This window comes from Hibiscus syriacus, unplaced genomic scaffold, assembly GCF_006381635.1.
Source record: "Hibiscus syriacus cultivar Baekdansim isolate YM2019G1 unplaced genomic scaffold, ASM638163v2 tig00111008_pilon, whole genome shotgun sequence".
NCBI classification, from domain to species: domain Eukaryota; kingdom Viridiplantae; phylum Streptophyta; class Magnoliopsida; order Malvales; family Malvaceae; genus Hibiscus; species Hibiscus syriacus.
Genome location: NW_024062951.1, coordinates 358,419 through 382,024, shown reverse-complemented (window position 1 = coordinate 382,024; position 23,606 = coordinate 358,419). Strand labels below are relative to the sequence as shown.

The 23,606-nt window shown below is 32.4% G+C and overlaps 2 protein-coding genes and 2 pseudogenes across 2 annotated transcripts; 2 read left to right on the top strand and 2 right to left on the bottom strand.

Annotated features, from left to right (window-relative positions):
• Window positions 1-1,272: 1,272 nt before the first annotated feature.
• Window positions 1,273-3,570, top strand: LOC120149710 (annotated as a pseudogene).
• A 4,881-nt stretch (window positions 3,571-8,451) lies between these two features.
• On the bottom strand, window positions 8,452-9,290 carry LOC120149822. The gene has a single exon (XM_039162531.1). The coding sequence runs from the start codon at window positions 9,256-9,258 to the stop codon at window positions 8,614-8,616; it is 645 nt and encodes a 214-aa protein (XP_039018462.1). The 5' UTR covers window positions 9,259-9,290; the 3' UTR covers window positions 8,452-8,613.
• A 421-nt stretch (window positions 9,291-9,711) lies between these two features.
• LOC120149824 lies at window positions 9,712-10,374 on the bottom strand. The gene has a single exon (XM_039162532.1). It carries the CDS (start codon window positions 10,357-10,359, stop codon window positions 9,748-9,750), a length of 612 nt encoding a protein of 203 aa, XP_039018463.1. The 5' UTR covers window positions 10,360-10,374; the 3' UTR covers window positions 9,712-9,747.
• Window positions 10,375-16,081: 5,707 nt separating this feature from the next.
• Window positions 16,082-22,882, top strand: LOC120149823 (annotated as a pseudogene).
• Window positions 22,883-23,606: the final 724 nt, after the last annotated feature.

Genomic DNA, 23,606 nt, shown 5'->3' with positions numbered 1-23,606 from the left:
ATCTCAAACCATGAACGTTTTAGTGAGTTTTCTCTCTCTATTGTATCGGTAATTTTATATTCTTAGCAGATATTGTATATTAAGAATTTTTGACGTAAAGAGGTGATAGTATGTATTTTTGTTGGGATTTACTCTAGGAAAAATATGTCGTATCTTTCTACGATATTTTACTAAAGATATTTAAATATTTCAAAAAAAAGTACATACTTTTTTACTTGAAAAAAGTGGTTAAAGAAATTTACTAAGCATTCATTTGCTACAAAAATGCCTTCCGTTAACTAAAAATTTAATGGCATTATTATCCTAAGTATTAGTTGCCGTTAAGTTGACTTATTATAATGTAGCAATCAAAAAGTTTTTTTTTTATCACGGCCTAACTTGAGCAAAATTAATGAGGAAATTTAAATGGTTTTAAGTTACAAACGAAAGAATTTTTCCTATTTCGAGTTATGAACGAACCACTTTAACAATGTTCTCCTATTCGGTCGTACATACAATAATGTGTTAAAATCCACAAACCCTTTATACTTGGGATAAATGTAGATTCATTAATTGGTCGAGTGTAGGGATGGGCATGGGTCGGGTTTTTGGTCTACCTGATCCGAGCTGAAAACAAAGAATCCTCCACCCGAGATCCGACCCGACCTGATCAAAAAAAGATTTCACCCGATCCGAACCAATCCGATATATAACTTAAAAACCCGACCGACCCGACCCGAAATAATAATAAAAAATAATTTTTATTCAATAAAAAATAATTTTTATTCAATAAAAATAGTGACTTAATTGAATATATATATAGGGGTATTATTGCAATTATTCCTAAATATATATGGTAAAATTATATATTTTTCGGGTCGGTATTTTTCACCCTAAACCCGAACTCGATCCGACCCGAACATCACATTTAAAAACCCGACCCGAACTCGATTTTTTTTTAAAAAAATGACCCGATGGAGTCGGTCGGCTTCATGTCCCATGCACATCCCTAGTCGAGTAATCAAAGATACTCATATTATCTCATTTTGTGTAAGTTTTAATCTCAATATTTACTTTATAATATGATATCTCTTTATTTAATAAAAATAATAATAGGGATTAATCTATTCTAATTTAAACGATTTTGTCTAATCATTTATGATATACTGTTATCTATTCTAATAATTTTTATTAACGGTGTTTATTTTTTTATTACGTGTTAATTTTTATTAACGATGTTAATTTTTTATTACGTGTTAATTTTTTACGACGTAAAAATATAAGAGTGTTTTAATGACAAGTATACATATTTATTTGAATAGTTTAAAAAAATGATCACTCAAATTAAGTTTAAAAACAAGGAGAAAAAAAAGGAAGAGTGAAATATCATGATTTTACACTAAATACATAAATGAAATTGTGTAAGAAAACAATGTTAGGAGGCCCGAGGGAGGGTTGATCACCATGCCCTTCATTTTCTGTAAGTAAATCAATTTTGTATGTGTATATACACAATTACATACACATTCTGTTTGTTTTGATTTTTTTTTTATGCAGCAAATGAGATCTGTGAGAAGTTGGCGGTGGTGGGATTTAATACTAATATGATAAGCTACTTAACAACACAGCTTCATATGCCATTAACCAAAGCAGCCAACACTCTCACAAACTTTGGTGGAACTGCAAGCTTGACACCACTGCTTGGGGCCTTCATCGCCGACGCATATGCCGGTCAGTTCTGGACTATAACAGTCTCTTCCATCATCTACCAAATAGCAAGTTAAAGAGATGCTTGCTTTATTTTGGTGCCTGCATGCTTCTAGGATTGAGTTGTTAAGCTAGCTTTCCTTTTTGTCTTAGGGGATGACATCTTTGACAATATCAGCGATACTTCCACAACTTAGGCCACCACCATGTAAAGGTGAGCAAGAGTGCCAACATGCTACGGCAGGGCAATTGGGAATCCTATACGGATCTCTCTTGCTAGGAGCATTGGGATCGGGTGGAATCTGACCTTGTGCAGTTGCATTCGGGGCAGACCAGTTCGATGAAAACGGACCCGAAACAATCAACCAAAACATGGAAATACTTTAATTGGTACTACTTCGTGATGGGGGCATCAATGCTGTTGGCTGTGACGATGCTTGTTTACATTCAGGATAACATTGGATGGGAATGGGGGCTTGGAATTCCTACCATCGCCATGTTTCTGTCGATTATTACTTTCTTCGTTGGCTATCCGCTTTACCGACACATGGATCCAGCAGGGAGCCCATTTACCCGGTTGCTACAGGTCTGTGTGTCAGCTTTCAGGAAGAGGAAGTTGGCCATGGTTTCGGATCCCAACTTGTTGTACAGAAATGAAGAGCTTGACGCCTCAATTTCTGTAGGTGGAAAACTTGTTCACACTCAACAAATGACGTAAGTTGTTCCAAACTAGATAAGATTACATTTCATTGATTTTCTTGCAACGTTTTCTTTGTTCTCTAGGAAAATATCACTTCAGTTTTCATTGCAAGTGGTTATCTTTGAAATACGCAGTGAACGACTCAATAATTTGTGAATTGTACAATAATTGGCAGAAGAGGGACCACCACAAGCTCAGATCTTATTCACACTGCATAATTTAAACAAAAGCTGCTAATTTGGTACTGTAAGTGGTGAAATAAATTGAAAAGCCAATTTTTCTTGTGTTTTACAGATTCCTGGACAAGCAGCCATTGTAACCGAAGAAGATATTGTAAAATCCGGACAAGCTCCTAATTTATGGAGACTAAACACTGTCCATCGAGTAGAGGAATTGAAATCGGTGATCCGAATGGGACCAATATGGGCGGCAGGAATCCTGCTCATCAGAGCCTGTGCTCAGCAAAACACATTCTCCCTCCAACAGACCAAAACCATGGATAGGCACTTCACCAAGTCATTTGAGATCCCTGCTGTTTCCATGTATGTCTTCACCATGGTCTCAATGCTCTGCACCATAGCCTTTATGACTGCGTTTTAGTCCGTATTTGTCGAAGATACACAGGGCTTGAACGGGGTATCACCTTCTTGCATCGGATGGGAATAGGATTTGTGATATCGGTATTGGCCACTCTGGTAGCAGGCTTCATTGAAGTGAAGCGTAAAGAAGCAGCTCTAGCACATGGGCTTCAAGACAAGGCTAATGCAATCATTCCTATTTCAGTGTTTTGGCTTGTGCCACAGTACACTCTTCATGAAATAGCCGAGGCATTCATGTCGATTGGGCACTTGGAATTCTTCTATGATCAGTCACCTGAAAGCATGAGGAGTACTGTAACCGCACTGTTTTGGACAGCGATTTCAATCGGAAATTATGTGAGCACGATGCTGGTTTCTTTAGTTCACAAATTCAGTGCTGGAGCTGATGGATCAAATTGGCTTCCAGATAACAACTTGAACAAGGGGAAATTGGAGTATTTTTACTGGTTGATCACTGTCTTGCAAGTGGTTAATCTTGTTTACTACATATGTTGCGCTAAGCTGTATACTTATAAGCCGATTCAAATCCATAACAAAGACAATGAATCCGAGGAAGATGGAGCGGAGCTTGGAAGCAAGGTTTAGTATTGAATCTGAATTATAGGCATGTAAGTTTGTAAATAATATTAGTAAAACAAAACCAGACACTAGTTCTAGCACTACATTTTGTAGCAGACCAAAAATAAAACTTGAGAAACTAGTTTCTATTTAGCTTATCTATAGCTGGCCATTATTTTTCCCAAGGAAAAAAAAAATCATCACTATGACAACTTTGAAGAAAATCCTCTTCTTTGTTCTTTTGATACAATGCACCTTATTGACTGAATCTTCTCGTCTGTTGGAGAAGAAAAAGAAAACTGATGGTTACGGTGACGATATATTTAATGTCATCAACTTTGGAGCTATTGGAGATGGAGTCAAAGATGATTCTAAGGTTTTTCTTTACATGCTTATATATGTATACGTATACGTATATATTGTAGCAGTTGTTTAAACTGTTTGATTGTTTATTATTTAGGGCTTTAAGAATGCTTTGGATTAGGGACGGAGCTCCCTTAAGTCCCAAGGGCATCTCGGCCCTGTTAAAATTTATATATTCGATATAATTTCGATTTAATAGTATTTTGGTCCATGTAAAAATAAATATTTAAATTTAAAAAATATAAAAATTTATTAAATATTTAATCAAATAGGGGTCGAACTAAAAAATATAAAAATTTATTAAATATAAAAATTATTAAATATTTAATTAAGTAGGGGCCCAACACCGATGTCATTCATATCCAACGTTCCACTAATGTCTCTATTGACATGATCATTCAAACCGGTTTGTTTCTTTGGTTTGTTTCATTTTATATATGGTTTGGTGTTATATATATTTGTTTTAATATTTTATTTATTTTCTGAATCAGGTGAAGATTGTATATCAATTGGAGACGGTTCTAAATACATAAGCATTAGTGACATCAATTATGGTTCAGGTCATGAAATTATGTAAGTTTTCTTTTATTCTCGTACATCTTTTTGCAATGATCTTAGCTCTTGCTTTATGAAATTAAACCTTAATATTAATTCTATTTTTCTTCTAACTTTTCATTGTCACGCGAAGCATCATCTTTTTGCAATGATCTTAGCTCTTGCTTTATGAAATTAAAGCTTAATGTTAATTCTATTTTTCTTCTAACTTTTTATTGTCACACGAAGCATTGGAAGCCTTGGAATTATTGGAAAATTTGAGAATGTTGAATTTGTTCATGTAAGAAATGTTTCTTTCAATGAAACAACAAACGGAGTCAGAATAAAGACATGACATGTACATATGTAATTATTTACTTTTTATTTTTCTCTAATGTTAACATTAATATTTGCTAATAAAGAGAAATACTGTTGTGTGTTTAGGGAGGACATGGACATACGAGAAACATCAAATTTGAACATATAACTTCTCATGCTTCAACTCGTCCTATTGTTATAGATCAATATTATTGTCCTCGTAAGCATTGCAAGAACCAAGTAAGTGATTAATTATAGGGAAATTAGTGTATTTTTGGATGGTGTATTATTAGATTTCGGGTTAATAAAATGATATATTTTACAGGCATCAGCTGTAGAGATTAGCAAGATAGCATATGAAGAAATCTGAGGGACATCACGTAAAGAAATAGCAGTACAACTTTCATGCAGTGAGTCCATTCCATGCAAAAACATTGCCATGAAGAACATCCATTTGACAAATGTAAACCAACACGACAGCACTCTATCCTACTGCCGCAATGTTGAGGGGTTTAGAAGTGGAAAGGTTCATCCAGATGTACCTTGTTTAAAAGAACATGATAGTTTCTAGTATTTTCTTTCATTCTTTCTAAAGCGATGCATTTTTTTTCAAACTTATAATTATTTAAGATTATATATCAAGTTAAATTAATTTCCTTTCTTTTCAATTATCCCATATTTGTCAAAGTTTATTGATTGAATCTATGTTACAACATCCTTCTCCACCATTAAGTCGATTTTCCCTGAGGTTGTATATCCAACTTCCATAAGATTTCAGGAACGATATTTTATCATTTTCGTTTACGCTGTGATGTATATATGTATGTATGCATACTCGTACGTACACCAATTTAGGAGTGCATTGGGTATGTAAATGTTTGCACTCTTTTACAACTACTCAATAGAGTTAAATATCTTTAGCGGAGATTAACTCGCAGTAAAAATTATTATTGGAGATGATAATTTTTTTAAAAAAAATTCAATGTGATCCTCAGACTTAAAATAATCAATGTGACTCTTTGACCAATGATTTCCGTAGTTAATTGTTACGACGCTGAGGTGGAGGTCCATGGTAAGGGAAATGTGTTATAAAACAGAATATAACAAAAGCTGCGAGGTTAATGGATTCGAGATACCATCCAAGACTAGAGTCATGATCAACGCATGGGCCATCCGGAGATATCCAAATCATTGGCCTGAACCTGAAAAGTATCGAACTCTATGAGTTCTTAAGTAAATATTTTCTACTTAATATTGAAAGTTTAAAATTGTTTAGGTGCGGATGCAAATGACATGTTCTCTCAACAATCAACTCTTATTTCCTTTTCTAAATTAGACCATTCAAGATTATTATCTTCTCTGTCACCCAAACATGGAAAACCGACACTCCGACAGCTAAACCAAACATGCAAAACTCTTGTTTACGAAGCATATCTTTTACAAGCTCTGCTTGGACATGAAACAACTAAAGAGCTCTGCTGTGGGATTCACAGTAACATGTTTTCACTTAATTTCTATTAAACATGGAATATGGAGACCATCGACAGTAAGTAATTTGTGCCGAAGATAACGAGCAAAGCATTTCAAACTCATTCTAGCTGTGCAAAGCTTAAGATGCCATCTCAAAAAAATTGCATCAGAGATATAACCACACATTTGGCAATGCTGGCATTGCGTCCAATAGCAAGTTGACAATTACCGGATCAACTCTGTGGCTCATTGCCACTTTAATACAGAAGAATCGAATTACTTCGATTCCATGTCTAAGATTAACCAAATACTCATGGTACACTTCTAAATAGATGGGAGATGCTTAGTAAAACAAATTATAGGAGATACTGTCTTTTATCAAGTTCATGGATACGTACCTTTTTGCCCTTGAATAAGACAGCAATAAGTTGTTACACTCTTCAATTGTTTGGTGTGGTAGGCAGGAAAGAAAACTGTTATATGGCATCCCAAGTGATCTGCGATCCACAATCGATACTGCTATTGTACATCTTCGCAGCATCTAAAACTCACCAACATTTCACCACTACAAAGAACCAAAGGATCCTCCAGTTTTTGACAAGCAAAGCTTAGTTCACAATTAGATTAAAGGCCATGTGTCTTCCCAGGCCAGCATCATACAACACCCTTAAGAGTCGATTACAACAAGCCAAAACCTCATACAAATTACAAAAACAGGTTCCAATAAAAAATTATCCAACCAGCAACTCGTTACAGCATATCTTGCTCACTAAATTAGATTTTAGGAAAAATAGAAACCTTTCGATGCATTATCAGTACAACCACAGAGAAAAGAAAACCATAAACTTACAGCACACATAACAGAAACATTTAAGATCAGCAGCCATCCATATTGCAACAAACTACAACTAATGATTAGGATGAATGACTTGTTGGGCTCTTTAACATCTGACCAACAAGTTAGCTATTGCAATTTAAAAAAACGATGTGTTAAAAGACAATGAAACTGAAAAAGAGAACAGCAATTCAATTATCAAAAGGCTACGCTTGCTTGGTGAATGGTGACAGGAATGCTGATATTTGATTAAAATATTTTATACCAAAGCAGTTACCAGCTATCAAAAAATAAAAACAATGGGAAAAACAGATTTTAAGTCTCTGCATAAGGGCAAGAAGTTTATCAAGCAATGTACAAAGGATCTTCCGAAGAATAGATTTCTGGAGATTTAGCACAATGTTACAAACGCACATATGATATTACTGCCTATTACAAACGCGCATATGATATTAATGATATTAATGACTGCATATGAATACTGTTCAACTATGTATTTATGTATTTATTTATACATGCATTGCATTTTATCTATATTTTTAATTTACTGACTGCCGGAGGTCTTCCACGGAAACTACTCTCAACCTGGCGTTGGGGGCAGCCTACTACTCTACCTTCCCTTTACCCCATTGCATATGGGAATTGGGTTTTGTTGTTGTTGTTGGTAAATGGATTTTGAGTCTATAAGAAGAAATGTCTCTCGAAATTGGTATAAGCAGCTAATGACTAGAGGATTAGCATACCAGCAAGTTTGAGCAGCATCTGCAACTAGAATATGAAATTGTGTACTTCAAACCAGAGTCTGACAACATCAATTCGGATTCCTCCACTTGAAGTTAAAGGGTGTATTTAAGGAATTCGCGACTCAATAAATCTGTGTTTAGGACTTATTTATGGAGCAAATAAAGAGAAGAGCATCTGTCACTAAAACAATAGAGGCCCCATAACCTTCGAAACTCACTCTTAGACCAAAGGGGGCAGATTTGCAAACGCAAAAGAATTGGCAACTAAATTCATAGAGGTTCCATAGCCATTGAATCTTAATCCCTGTAATTAAAATCTTCTCAAAAGCAAGAGTATCAAACTTAAATAGCTCGATTCCACTTTTTTCAAAGCATATTTCCAACTTTATTAAATCTAAGCCTCAGCTTTTTTCTTTTCCTTTTAATAAAAGAGGGGAGCAAGCAATTATCATGACTAATAACTCTTTCAACACAAAAGAGAAAGAGACCAGTCAGAAAACTTACTGCCTATTCCTGCCACTGCAAGAATCATGATTGACAGAACATTCCATCTTCAATCCACAAATTGTCATGATTTTTACCAAACTTTCTAATGATCCTCCCAAACAGGAAATTTAATTCAGAGTATATAAGCAGCACAAAACGATCAAAATATTGACAAAACATGCTGCTACAAAATATACAGTCGGATTCAACCTCAAAGAGGTTATAAAAGGAGCCCTAAGCATCTGAACATAGTTAAATACTACAAGCATTTAATTACAACAACTACAACTACTGCAAGAAAAAAAAAGTTATCTTACTTCACTAAGCAGCCTTAACTTTATCATCCCCGACAGCCGGAAGTATAGGCAAGCTACTCAAAAACTCGTCAAGACCCTCAAAGAACCCATTCTCTTCAATGTTATCCTCCTCCCCATAGCCAGCGTGATTCCCCTCATTCCTCCTTGGCACCGGCTCTTCCACTTCATTACTAAACTTTACATTCAAATCCAACTTCCCCAAATTCTTTTGCCCCCTTCCCATCTGCTTCCTCCCACTATTAACAACCCCCCTTTTACTCGATTCAGCAGTTGGCACACCATCAGGCACTGCAGAGACACCACTCAAATTCCCACTACGATCAACATCAGCTTTCTCATTAGTCGCCTTCTTCACTCTCTCACTCTGTGGTTTCTTAGCATTTCTCCCCACAGACCCTTTCCCTTTGGCATTCTTCACCTTCTTCCTCTTCTCATTCTGCCAATCATCATCATCGTCATCAGAAGTCCCAATCGAGTCAGAAAGATCTAAATATGCATCATCATCATCATAATACACTCTTGGAGCAGACTTTTTGGCAGTATTTGGGCAAGTATACATGGTCGAAATAGGTGACCAACTGGGAAAATTACCGCCCCTCGAGAATCCTAATGGGAAAAACCCCCAGCAGCTGAAATGTGTCCTTTCCATTTACTGGAGGCGACGGTATCACAACCGCATGAAAAGCTCTCCTGCAGTTCTTAGTCTGACACTTCAATGTACAATCCTCGTACAACTTTAAATACTCATAGAGAACGTAACAGTATGGACAAGCTGTCCAGAAAGTCAACCCATCTGACTCAGTGGCTTCTCTAGGCTGAGTCACACTAGTTGGCTGTGTCTGACTATTCTCCCTAAGAGGAGTAGTTGTTGTCTGGTTAATTTGACCCGCCAGAGTTGGCTCAGCCAGATTAAACTGAGTCGAGTTATCGGTTCCTGTTTGATTCTCCTGGGTCATGCGAAAAGGCTCAGGCCGATTAAACTGACTCGTCTGTATAGGCTCGACCTGACTAATCTGGCTGGAACCGACTGATCCTGACTGATTAACCTGACCCGTCCCAGCTAAACCAATCTGATTCATCTGCCTCCTCCATATCGGCTCCGGCGGCTTGTTATTTAGACCCAACTGCCCTTCTCCTTCTAAAGCACCATGCCCATCTCTATCAGTACTTCTAGGGCTTCTTCTCGTGAAAAGCTGTTGAGTAACTTGCGTCGTCGTTTCTTTCTGTGGAGTTTGCATGAACAGCGATTGGGTTTCCTTCGGCGCAGGAGGCGGCTGCATGAACAGAGTCTGCGTTTGCGGTAGCTGCTGTGGCTGAAGATTGGTTGTTGTTGTTGATCGAGTTGACTCACCTGACCAAACTGAAGGAACCTCAACTCGTTATCGTAAATGGCCTTCTTAGAAGGGTTGGACAACACATTCCAAGCTTCAGAAACGAATCGAAACGCCTGATCTGCGAAAGAAAGCCTGTTCCTCCCAGGATTCAAAAGAAGGGCGAGTTTCCTGTACTGACTCGCCACGACTTCCATGGACTGAGTTAAAGGAACGAGTTGGAGGATCCCGTACCAATCATGAGGATTAGATTGCGCCGTTAAGAGAGTGTCCGTCACCGCAAGTATTTGGTCGGCAAGGATAGGGGCCGATTCACGGGCTCGGATGGCGAAGGTTCGGGTCCCGTGCAAATCACGCGCCACCAACAGTTTCTCAGCTATGGACAGCCACCGTTCAGCCTCCGCAGAATTGCCGTCCATTACCCCCCAATCCTTCTCTCCGTCAAAGAATTCCTTCTTTTTTAATGGAGGAAACTCTCTGTTTGGCAATAATGGAAACGAGCAGAGAAAAATGGCAGGTGCATTTTGTGCATGGACAAAACAAGACAGTTGCTCCGGATAAAGCAAAGAATGATTTCGTTTGGTTTAGATGGGATATGAATCTTCGTGTATGGGTATCATTGTCATTTCAGGTTCTGTTTGCACTGAAAGGAGTAGAGAAAATTTTACCGATCTAGTATTTTTCGGAGAAGCACCGTTTTTACCCTTTTTCTTATATAAATGTTAGATCGGTAAAATGTTTTAAAATAGTGTCTTACGAATAATTAATTTCTGTCATGGTATTTTTGAGTAAAAATACCACGAAATATTAAGAAAGTAAGTGTGTTTTGTTTGGTGGAAAAAAATAAAATTTAATTAATTAATCATTTTTATTTTCTGTTTTTTGAAAAATTAATTCTTATGACTATAAAAAAATTTATGTGTCTTTCAAACTTATCATTTACTTCAAATAATTATTTTTTTCTTTTTTTAATAAAAAATTTCATTAAATCCTAGAAATAAGATAATATAATATTTTTTCCAATAATAATAATAATGAACAATAGTGTCAATAAGTTTTGTCTCGTCTTTTGATTTTGTCATTATTTAACTAACATGTTTTTGTTGAATACGTTTTTAAATTTAATTGAGCTTCAAAGTTATTCTTAGATACGTTAAAATAATATATATATATATATATATATCGAGTATAAAATTCTTATAAATCTATATTTTATTATGTTTCTGATACGCTGATTGAATGGATAATCAGTGAATTAATTGAATAATTAGGAGATATTAATGATTCAAAATATTGTGGAATCGAAGATAATGAGAAATTATTTAGTAAAATGAGATATAAAGATCAACAAAGTAATGAGCAAATAGGGATGATTTCGTTTCATATATATATTTTTATTTTAAAATTAAAATATAAAAAAGTGGAGGAACTAAAATAAGTATTTTAAGAAATCAATTTTAAATGAATCTAATTCTCAAAAATTATTTTGAATGTCTTATTATTAATTTTATTATAATTATTATACTTTTAATATTTTTTAGTTTGATCCTAAAAATATAAAAAATTTAAAATAAAGTTATTAGTAACTACGGATAATTTTGTTAAGATTAATTTCAATTACTAATCATTTTACTGATCATTATAAAATTAACTTCATTTGACTAAATTGATATCGATATTTCTTAACGAAATTTCAACTACAATATTTTATTAATTTAACTGAATTAATCGATGTAAACAAATCATTATATAAAGAATAAATTAAAAAAGTAAATCGAAATAGATGTGGATGGAATTATTTTTTTTACTGACAAATATTGACTTGTTTGAGAAAGTTTCAATGACTTTTTAACAGTTTGATACTCACTTCTCATTCGTTTTGAGTTTTGTACACCACAAAAACTATACATCTACCCAAAAATAACCCTTACATAAATTAATTATGTGTCAGGGTTATGAACATGTCTATTAAAAAAGTTACGAACATATGACTCGTAAAGTAAACAAAATTTGATAATAATATTTTATATTTTGCCTTAAATACGTTTTTATAATTAATGCCGTCCATATATTTTAGAGGAGTAGACCAACCGTATGTATGTTCATGATATGGATGTGACTTAAGTCTCAACCAATGTGATATCATGTGGAGTCATTTGATGTAAGTTCCTGATACAAATATGGCCTCAATCTCATCTAAAATACATATGTCAATAGACTAAAAGGTGTGAGTCATGTGATGCACGTGTAATTCCAGACTACACCATAATGCCTACTTGTATGTTATGGATGAGTGTTTGATACATGTGTGACTCGAACCTCGTACTTGATTTATGTATTGTCATTATGATATCGTATATCATTGTTGATTTTAGTACATAAGGTTAGATAAATCATGTATTATAAATGACTATTATCTGACGTTAAGAGACATTAGATAGCTTGTTATTAGCAAAATGACTATAAGCATAAAACATAGAATCTTGGATTAATAAATGAATGATAACACTCTTGAATAGAGTACGAACTAATGTTAATAGTTATGATATTCATAAAATTAAAATGGCATGACTTATGATACTCTCTAGGCTAGAGAAAATGCTTGAGTCTTGACGACTAGTTAAGGAATACTTATATTATGCTTGATATCATTATGCTCGATGTCTTTATGCTCATACCTGATCTGCATGCTTATGCTTATAAACCTCATGAAATATAGTATAGTAAATGTGTGCTTCCGAGCTTTGTTAGCTCAATGTTCGAATTGTTTTCGTGCGTAAATTACAAGTTTCAAGAATCACGGTGGAACGACAACAATATCATTGAAGGAATCTTAGCATAGTACCAAAGTACAAGGATGATGACTTTGTGGGCATGTAAAGATTATGATTTTTGTAAAGGTTGTCAAGTTGTAATATGTGGGTTTATGTATTTGATTTCAAACAAAGAGTTCCACTTTTATCAAATTGTTATATTTTCGTACTTTGTGTAAATGTTTTAAAAGTTGAATATGATTTAAAAAAAAAAAAAAGTTCACCCTAATTGCTTTCACAATTATATCTTCCAATTGCTTTCACAATCAATTTTCAAAGGTTAATTCACCCTACTCATAGCGTATCCAAGCTCACTACTCAAATTTTAAACTAAAACCCCTATATCAATACTAAAATGCATTTTAGAAAACTTGATTTCAATATTAGAAAGGTGGTTTCAAAATTGGAGGTCAAATTTTGAATATTTTAAATATTTTTGACACTTTAAAGATGTTTTAAGATTATAAGTCGAGCCAAAATAACTTAAAAACTATTTTTTACCATTATTAAACCATTTGATCATTTATTTAAGAATATATTTTTTTAATAATTTAATAATTTGTTATATTAAAATCAAATAGTTAGTTATTCAATAAAATCCTTTCATCTTGGATCTGATTTGGTCTCAACTACATTTGTGTCATAAGTCCAAACACAAAAATCATCACATTTAGGTACGCAATTAACATATGATTCACTTTATTAAAAATAATTGAAAAATATAATAAAATACTAAAATTACAACATGTCTAAAATAAAAACCATAAATATATAAAATAATTAAAATTAAAAAATATAAAATAAATAAAAACATGATATCCATAAAACGTTAAGAAGCAAGGTAAATATGACTGAACTGAACCTATTAAATGACCTTAATGATAAAACAAAATGTTGATCTCTTTAGAGATCCAAGGTTTAAGTCGCGGCGTTTGAAGGGTGTGTGTTATTAATATAGTAAGAAAATTCTGAAACCATTTAACTCGAAAAAATACAGTGATATTTAATTTCATTAGTTTAAAAGAAATTTTAGCGATATTTAAATCGATAAAGTGATATGGGACAACTAGATGAGTTCATCGGTGCTTAGGATGATCATAAAAATGTCGTAAAGTGCTTTTTTTTTTCTTTTACTCAACAAAGGTTGTTTATTATTGAAGTGAGAAAGAAAATACATGATCACCTCATGCCCCATTAAAAAAAATCCTTCAAAAAAAAAGGGGAGAAAGAACGCATAAGGTGATGAGGACTAGGGGTGTAAACGAGTCGAGTCAAGTATTGTTGAGCTCGACTCGACTCGAAAACTCGTGAGCTTAAAATTTTTAAACTCGACTCGAACTCAAAATCCTAAACCAAAGATCGTGAGCAGCTCGAAAAGGCTCAAAATAAAATAAAAAAATTCTTAAACTTAACTAGATTGAAGCCTCAAACTCAAACTCGAACATAAACCTTAAATACATGAAAACCTTACTGTATTTTAAAAAAAATCAGCACATAAATGTTAATATTATTAATAATTTATTTTAAAAGAAATAAAATCTTAATATATTATATTTTCGAGCTGCTCACGAGCTTTTCGAGTCGAGTATCAAGTAGCTCGTTTCGGCTCTTTAATAATTCGAGTCGAGTTCATTCGATCCAAGTATTTATCGAGTCTTGACCCAATCGATCTCGAGTAGCTCGCGATCTGTCTCGTCTCATTTACAGCCCTAATGAGGACCCATTACAATGTAAATGCCTGAAATATACACAAGGCACAACCAACATTTCAAAATCAAGACACATTCCAGACTTCTAAAATCCCTAGAAAAAAACCCAGAGAACGATGGTTTTGGTTAACGACGATGGTTAAAAATGAATAAAATCCCTAATTTTTTGTAAAGATAATGGCGAATTGAAATAAAAAAAATTAATAAATTTTAGCTTCTACGTCAATACTAAACCACAACATCACCTTATTATCAATGAATTAACGATTCAGTATTTATATTTGAGCGAAAAGCAAAATTTACTATTAAAACTAAAATATTTTAAGATTTAGTCGTAAAATCAATACAAAATTAAAATTTGTTGGAGCCTCGAAGAAGTAAACGGGTACGAGGGTAGAAAGGAGTCATAATTTTCTGACCACCATTCAGCATGGTCTATATGCACGGAATACCCAAACCTCCACCCTCAGAGGTCTAATTTATAGGAGGCCCTTAAACTATATTTGTTTTACGAATTTACTCTTTTTAATATAATATGACCATTTATAATTTCTCAACTTTTTGCAAACGACTTGACTTGCAATTTAGTCCTCAAACTATTCCCCATTTTTTCACCATACACCTTTCATTTTTGTCTTATTAACCCTAAAAATTATCGACATCTAATATTAATGTGCCTCATTTTTATTGGTCACTTATTCATTTTAAGATAAATTATTATGAAAATGATAGTTTAAGAGGTAATCCGGGAAAAAAAATTAGAATGCAAAGTGAAAAAATGATATACTTCAAGGGTTAAATTATTAATTAGGCCTTCAAAATATATATTTTCAATTCTAAGACTATTTTTCCTTTAATTTTAATTTGGCGTGATTTACTTTTTAAACATGTAATGACGTTGTGTGTGTATATATTCTTTTATGATTGAATAAATCTTATATATTTTATTTATTAATATATAAAAATTGTCCAACTATATAAAAATATAAATTCATAAATACACACATATATCAATATATATTTAAAAGGTCATGTAAGAAGAATAAATATATTTGATTGGTTAGTCAAGTTGTTTATCTTTTTTCCTTTATATTCTTTTAGGTTATGGGTTATTGACTCACCAAGAGCAATCACATTCCTCCCCTTGAATCCCCTTTCCCCTCTAGATAGGATTATAATTAGATTTAGATTTTTTCAAAAAAAATAATGCAAAAAGCTTCTATTAAGTGGTTTTAATGATAAAGAAAATATTGCTCTCTATAGAAAAATCGAATTTAAATAATTACATCTGTAAGGTATATACATATTGTTAATAACTAAAAAAAAAATTTAAACAGATAATACCTAAATATCACTCCAAATTGTCAAAAAAAAGTTACGTAAAAAAGTTACGTAAGGATGCACGTTCCGAAAAATAGATGGGTTAGAAACGACAGATAATTATAATGAATGAGCTAAATTCACCAACAACATATACAAGGACTACTTATAGAATTCACCCAAAACAAGGCAATTGAAATCTAAGTTTATTTCTTTTTCTATCTCCAAAACTACGTAATTTTTGTTTTGCAGGTTAGTCCCTCACTCCTTGTTTGGTACATAAAAGGAATCTTTCCACATCTTTACTTCTTTCTTTTTCTTTTCCTTCCAAATTCTCTCTCTCAAAACAATTGGTGACTTTGTGCCTGGTCCTTTGTGAAGTGTCACCACTCATAAAAAGCAGATATGTTATGTGAAAAACCAGAAAAAAAAATTCTGTTCAATCCCTCCACTTGTTCTTGCTTCTATTTTCCTTGCTAAATGAGCTTGGCTTGGTAGGTTTTTCATGTTCTTTTTTCCTCCTTTGGCTACTCTATGTTTATCCTTTCTAGCTAGTTTCTATTCCCCATCTAGGGTTTTCTGTTTTCTTTTGCTTTTCTTAATTTGGAAAGAAAAACTCTAAAGCGATTAATCTCTTTGATTTTTATATCATTGATTCCTTTTCTACGCATTTTCCCATATCCAGAAATGTTTTTTCAGTTCTCGAACTTGCTTCTTTCCTTGTATTTTGCTCGATCTGTTGTGAGAATAATTTTTCTCGTTTCTGGGTTTCTTCCCCTAGTTTGATTTCTTGTTAATAAAATAAATCACCTTGGTGAGTTTTCATTTCTGATTAGCTTTCCGATTGGATTTTTGTGTTTTGATTACATTTTAATCTTCTTTGAACACCCTTTCTGGTAATATTACTTTGGTTTGATTTTGTATGAAAGGTTTGAATAAATTGGACGATGACGAGGCAGAAAATCCAGATCAAGAAGATCGACAACATAGCGGCGAGGCAGGTGACTTTCTCCAAGAGGAAGAGGCCTTTTCAAGAAAGCTCTCGAGCTTTCCACTCTCTGCGACGCCGAGATAGCTCTTTTAGTGTTTTCAAACACCGGCAAGCTCTTCGAGTACTCCAGCACCAGGTAAAATTGCTCTTTCTTCATCCATTTTCCTCTCGTATTTGTAGTATAAAATTGCGATAGTAACGTGACCGCTTCGTAACATTTTTCAAGGTTATTGCAACACCGTAAATCAGATCTACAACATAAAAATATAATTATTTTTAAGAAATAAATCACGTCGTAACATACACAATATTTGTAACCACAACCGTAACTTAGTACCATGGTTCATCGTGCTTTTGTGCTTTGATTCTTGCTCTATCGCTCGGCCTGCTTTTTATATAGGAAACAATGCTTGCTGATGCTTGTAGATTATAGAGCGTGAGAGGGGAAATTTTTATTGCATTGAATGAAGATCTTTAGAATCAAGAAAACTGTAATCCATAATAAATGTACTTGATTCTTATATATTTATATTAAAAATGTTTCTTCCTTTAACAAAAACATATGTAGTAACACTGTAACTTGAATCCCAAGAGATTCTTAAGATGGAAGATGATATCTTTTACGTGAAAGTCTGATATTTTATTTTCTAATTTGAAGGTAATTTTATTTTGTTCTGCAGCATGAAATCCCATTGTCAATATCTTCCAAGCTCATAAAATATGGAACATAGTAGACTTGTACAAAGAAGAAGAAGGTTTAGTTTTGGAGGTCTTTCGAAACATAGTACTCCAAAACTGTGGAGAAATAGGTGGAGTACTCAAAAAAGTTTCTGATTTGAAAGTGATCATGCTTTTGATTTCACAATGTAAACCATTGTCAATATCTTCCTAGCTCATAAAATATGGAACATAGTAGACTTGTACAAAGAAGAAGAAGGTTTAGTTTTGGAGGTCTTTCGAAACATAGTACTCCAAAACTGTGGAGAAATAGGTGGAGTACTCAAAAAAGTTTCTGATTTGAAAGTGATCATGCTTTTGATTTCACAATGTAAACCATTGTCAATATCTTCCTAGCTCATAAAATATGGAACATAGTAGACTTGTACAAAGAAGAAGAAGGTTTAGTTTTGGAGGTCTTTCGAAACATAGTACTCCAAAACTGTGGAGAAATAGTTGGAGTACTCAAAAAAGTTTCTGATTTGAAAGTGATCATGCTTTTGATTTCACAATGTAAACCATTGATTTAAGTATTTGATATTTATTTAACCCTAAGCATAGCATCTACATAATAAAAAAATGATCAAATTTAGCTGGACAACGAGCATATCTTTGCTATTATGCATATATAAACTACATATATTTCACCACAAGAATTAGTAGCTCTCATATAAACAATGAGTGTTAGCCTCTACATAAACTAAGCAATTACTCATTATGGATTTCTGTGTGTTTTAAGAATGTTTCTCGAGCTTTGTCTATGGAGGTTCTCTTGTTTTGCTTCTTGTTCTTTTACTTCTCAAGTCCTTGGCATGGAACCCTATCTTTGCAATACATACTTAGGGTATAATAGAATGAGTTACAAATACTGAGAAATTGCTCCCTATAATTTTTGCTTGCAAATATATGTCAAATATCCCAAGTACGAGGCAGGTGATTGAAAGGAGAAATCTGCAGTCAGAAAGGATTGACACATTGGATCCAATTCCATCCCTTGAGCTGCAGGTTAGAACTTTGAACATCTTTTTATCCTTTTTTTCTTGTTTTTCTTTATTCCGGATATTTCACCTTTGTTTTAATTTTCAATCCTATAGTTATATATATATATATATATATATATATGTGTGTGTATGGGTATGGGTATACATCCAAACATACAATTGTGACAAGGAGAGGATCTTTTTTCTTCTTAATTTGAAGATGTTTCTTATTAGAGAATTTTTTCTTATACGTTTAAATTTACCCCAATTTTTCTTTATATTATATATTATTTTGATATTTATATAACAATTAAAATTTTCTATTAATACATAAAATAATCAAAGCATTTAAGCATGTATTCAAGGATAGACTGAATGGGGTGAGTGGACTAAAATTTTAAATCTTTATATATTTTAGATATTTACCATTTATAATATATTTTTGTCTCTTAAAATTTTATAAATTTATCCTCTTAACATAAAATTATACGTTCGTCCCAACCTACGTCTATGTTACATGAAGCCAACAAAGTTGACTTTCTTAACTTCGAATTTCTTGCCGTATTGCTTTAATTTTCATTTCTCATGAAGTAATCATATCTGATATATATATATATATATATATATATATAATAAAAAACACACGAATGGTGAGACACAGTGAAGGTTGGGGAGTGTTAGCACACAAATTTATATATATATATATATATATATATATATATTCATATGTATTTGTATATTAAATTGATAATTTTAAAATAAATTTTATTCATGTCTATGATTTAAGCTTATAAGTTGTAATAAAAAAATAAAATACATTTCTTTTTTTTCATTTTGCTACCTATCAATTCACAAACTCTTCAAACTAATTATCACAAATAATAAATCATAATCATCTAAAACTATTTTTTTAATATTAGTTTTCTTACCTCAGTCTTCATCCAATAGAGTTGAAAGATTAATTTTACGGGTTAATTGCTAATGTAAAGACCTAACTTATTAAGATTTGCTCACATTAGGACTTAAGCTTTCTAAATGATAAAATATGGATCTAACATTTTTAAATCTACTCAAATAAGGGTCTAGCCTTTACCTTAATCGAATGAGGTGTCTAACATTTTCTAATATTTTTAAACAAGGGCCTAACATTTTTTAATCTGCTCAAATAATCTCTAATTTAATTAAATTTAATGATATGACAACTCACATGATAATCCATTTTATATTCATTGGGCTGTATAACTTCTATTTTAAATGAACAATTTTGATTTTTTAATAATTTTGTTGTGCATTTTGAAGTACATATACATTGTTAGACATGCTGACAGATTAGAACTGTTACAAGTTTTTTAATGTTCCATCAAGTTTAATGTCTAAAAAACAATAAATTGACTAAATTTTAAAGATTAATTATCAAAATGATACAAAATGAACAAAACAATATTGAGTTTGGTGGTTGTAGGGCATGAACAATGTTGTAAGGGGTTGACGAGGGGTGTGTAGTCAACATGGAGAGACGATGGCAACTGTTGGAAATTGGGTAATGACATTCCACATTGGGGAATGGGTGTTGGGGAGGATCAAGATTTGGGAGAGGGATTTTATGTTGGACCAAATTGATGGAATTTTTAAATATTAAAGATTTATTAAATTATCTCAAATTATGACCAATTTGATAGAATGTCTAAGTTTTGAGGACTAAAACTATTTTTATACCATGTCACATCACCATTTCCTAAGTCATCAGTCCAACCTAACGACATATGACCAAAACAGAAAAGAAAAATAACGTTAGATATACTTTTGAAAAAAATAGTTGAGTAACCAAAACATAAATGTAGGAACAGGTAGGTGACGAAATATGTAGTTTGTCCTAAATTAATGGTTATTTAAGTCGATTAAAGACAAAAAAATATTGTTGTAAAATATGTTAAATCTCTATTTGAGCATATTTGAAATGTGAGGTCTTTATTTGACTATTTAGAAAGGTCATGCCCTTATTTGGACAAATTAGAAAATATTAGGCTTTTATTTGACTATTTAAAAGATTGTGTCCTTATTTGAACAACTCTTAAAAGGTTAGATCCTTATGCATTATTTTGCCTTTATACTAGTTTTCATCCAATTCTATTTCCAACTTTACAACTTAAATTGAAAGTTTAGAACAAAGTTTGTTAATAAAGATTTCCATATTTTCTTTTCTTTTTATTGTTTATGTTATTGTAAAATGAGTATTTGCTGAATGACCATTAAAAATTCCAACATCAAAAAGAAAATTTTATTTATCAATTGATAAAAGTAATAGTTTTGTATGTTTTTGTTTTTATTAATATAGTAATTGCTTGTATGTTTTTATATTAGTAAAACATAATAACGTATCTTAATTCATATATATATATATATGGTTTATTACTGATATTCGATCTATTAATCGACTAATCTAAATTAAGTATTGCAAATGTCTAATATGGGGCAACCCTTTCAACTTAATTTTTTACATTCATAACGTCAAGATTCAAACTCTTAATCGTATTAAGGAGTCTAGTGTCTCATCCCTCTAAACAAAACAAATAAATATATAATCCATAATAACACAATAAACAAAACCAATACACATATAACTTGTTTTAATACATTTTCTATCATTTTCATTTCTGCGAATCAAATTCATCAAAATTCGTCATTCAAAATACATACTCATGAATATCACTCAATTTTGTGTCCAAATAGCATAGATATTTTTGTTGTATATGTAATACTTTATTAAAAGTTGATTGACTAAGAACTTAAGACCTTGAAAAAAATGCAACTTGAACACATTCCATTTCAATGGAAGATGAAAACCATTAACCTGCTCCCTTTTTCTTCTTGTTTAAGCTTCAAAGCAGAAAATGTGCCATGTTGAGCAAGGAAATAGCAGAAAAGACACGAGAACTAAGGTAAATCTGAATGTTATAGTTAGGGATTGACCGTCTCTTGTTAGAGTATTTTTTTTATCATTACAATGTATGAGCTCATGCCATGCATGTGATGTTGTGCCATCCTTTGTTTGATAGACGGCTGAGAGGAGAGGAGCTCCAAGGGTTAGATTTAGAAGAATTAAAAGAGCTAGAGAAATTACTTGAAGGAGGCCTTAACCGAGTCACGCAAACAAAGGATGAACGATTCTTCAAAGAAATCAACACCCTCAAAATGAAGGTAATAAAATAGCTACCTTGCAATAGTTGATTCTATATATATATATAAGTATTATATTTATGCAGGCATAATGTTAAAAAATATCATTTTTAAAAAAATGATCTTATGTTGATTAAACTGTATCTTTGACTCATATTTTTTTGTGCATTTTGACTCTCAATATTTAATTTTATGATAAAAAGGTCCCTAATGTTTGATAAATAGTTACTTTGACTCCTTTTTTTTTTTTGAAGATTTTGGCCCCTAACATTTCATTTTAGGATAAAAATATCTTATTTTAGAGCATTAACTATTTGTTGAGTAATTATTTTCATCTCCATAAGAATCTTTTTATCCAAAAATAAAAATTGAGGATCTAGATACTTAAAAAAGAATAGAGACTAAAATTACTATTTAAACAAAGGGACATTTTTTTGACATTATGCTATTTATATATATAAAGATCCATCTACTTTATTTTATTCCCAATATTTTGTCTCTCTTTCTTGGTCAAATGATAAATTACTTGTTCCATTGTTGAATATGAAGGGAGTAGAACTGATGGAAGAAAACCAGCAATTGAAAGAGAAAGTGAGTGTATATCATCTGGGGCAAAAACTTTAGTTTCTTGCATGCTTTCATTTCATTTGACGGCAAAAAGTTGATTTTTGTTAGATGGAGAATTCACCTCATGTGGCTGAGCAAGGCCAACCATCAGAGACCGCCGGCCATGCATGGAGAAGCTTTAGCTCTGACATTTCTCTCAGATTGGGGTAAAACTTAACTTATCACCGTTCATAGTCAGGGATTTAAATTTTGGATACGGTAGCGTTTTTTTATTGTATTGCGTTTATCGCGATTGCGAATATAATGGATATTATTGTGATCACTGTGGGTATCGCGGTTGTATAATAACAATTTCGGACTGTACCGTTGCCCTTATATAGCGGACCGCTATTTAAATCCCTGTTCATAACGACACGAAAAACTCATTTTGTTGTAGTGATTTATGCCATAGCTTTGTCCGAGTTCATGTTGGAATGCTTGTTTGTTGCAGGTTACCTTACCCTAACTGAGTGTTGAAAGGTTAGAGGGGATGATGCCAGAAAGTGTTCATCATTATCATCTTATTATTGACTCCTGTATGTATTATAATATTTATAACCAATTTATGGCCACTAGTACAGTTTGTTCCTGAGTAATATTTATAGCGAAGTGTATGAATTCCATTACAGTATACTTGGGTTTTCCATGCCTCTTCAACTGTATAAATGGTCATGTGATCAGCCACTTTGGGATCTCAGTAACTAATATATATATATATATACAGAAAACAAGTTGGAACAAATTTGTATTATATTATTTTGGTTTGGATCAAATTCAAATATAAATTATTTAGGTTTGGGACTTGAATCTTTTTGGATCAAGTCATTATAAAATAATATTTGTTTTAAAGTCTCTCGATTATTTGACAATAAAATTTCAAGCAGTCTTATAGTCTCTGATTTTTGAACTTGAGATCTCTAAAAATAATAATCATCTCTTTAACCACTGATGTAACTTAATTTGTACACTAATAAAAAATTAAAATTTTCATAGACCGAATATTGATACTTACTATAGGTGTTAACTGTAGATAAAATAATTAATATATATAATGATCATTGAAGTTTATATTAAATATTTTATCAATATACATATATTATATTGATATTTTATTAAAATATAAATATCGTATTTTGATATTTTAAATGTAAAAATATCTGGTTAAATAAATTTTCAAAGTAAAGATATCAAAGATATTCTTGCCAATGGAAAACTAAAGAAGGCCATGCATTCCACGCGCACAAAATCGCGTGAATTTAGTACTTTCCGAAAGCTTTAGTCTCGTTACTTTCCCGATATAGAACTGTTCCAATATCATAACAACCAAAAAAAAAACCCCCGAATTTTCTATCC

What these genes read in the sequence shown, in the direction of transcription:
- LOC120149822 (XM_039162531.1), bottom strand. Translation starts at nt 9,258, where the DNA reads ATGGAAAGGACACATTTCAGCTGCTGGGGGTTTTTCCCATTAGGATTC.
- LOC120149824 (XM_039162532.1), bottom strand. Translation starts at nt 10,359, where the DNA reads ATGGACGGCAATTCTGCGGAGGCTGAACGGTGGCTGTCCATAGCTGAG.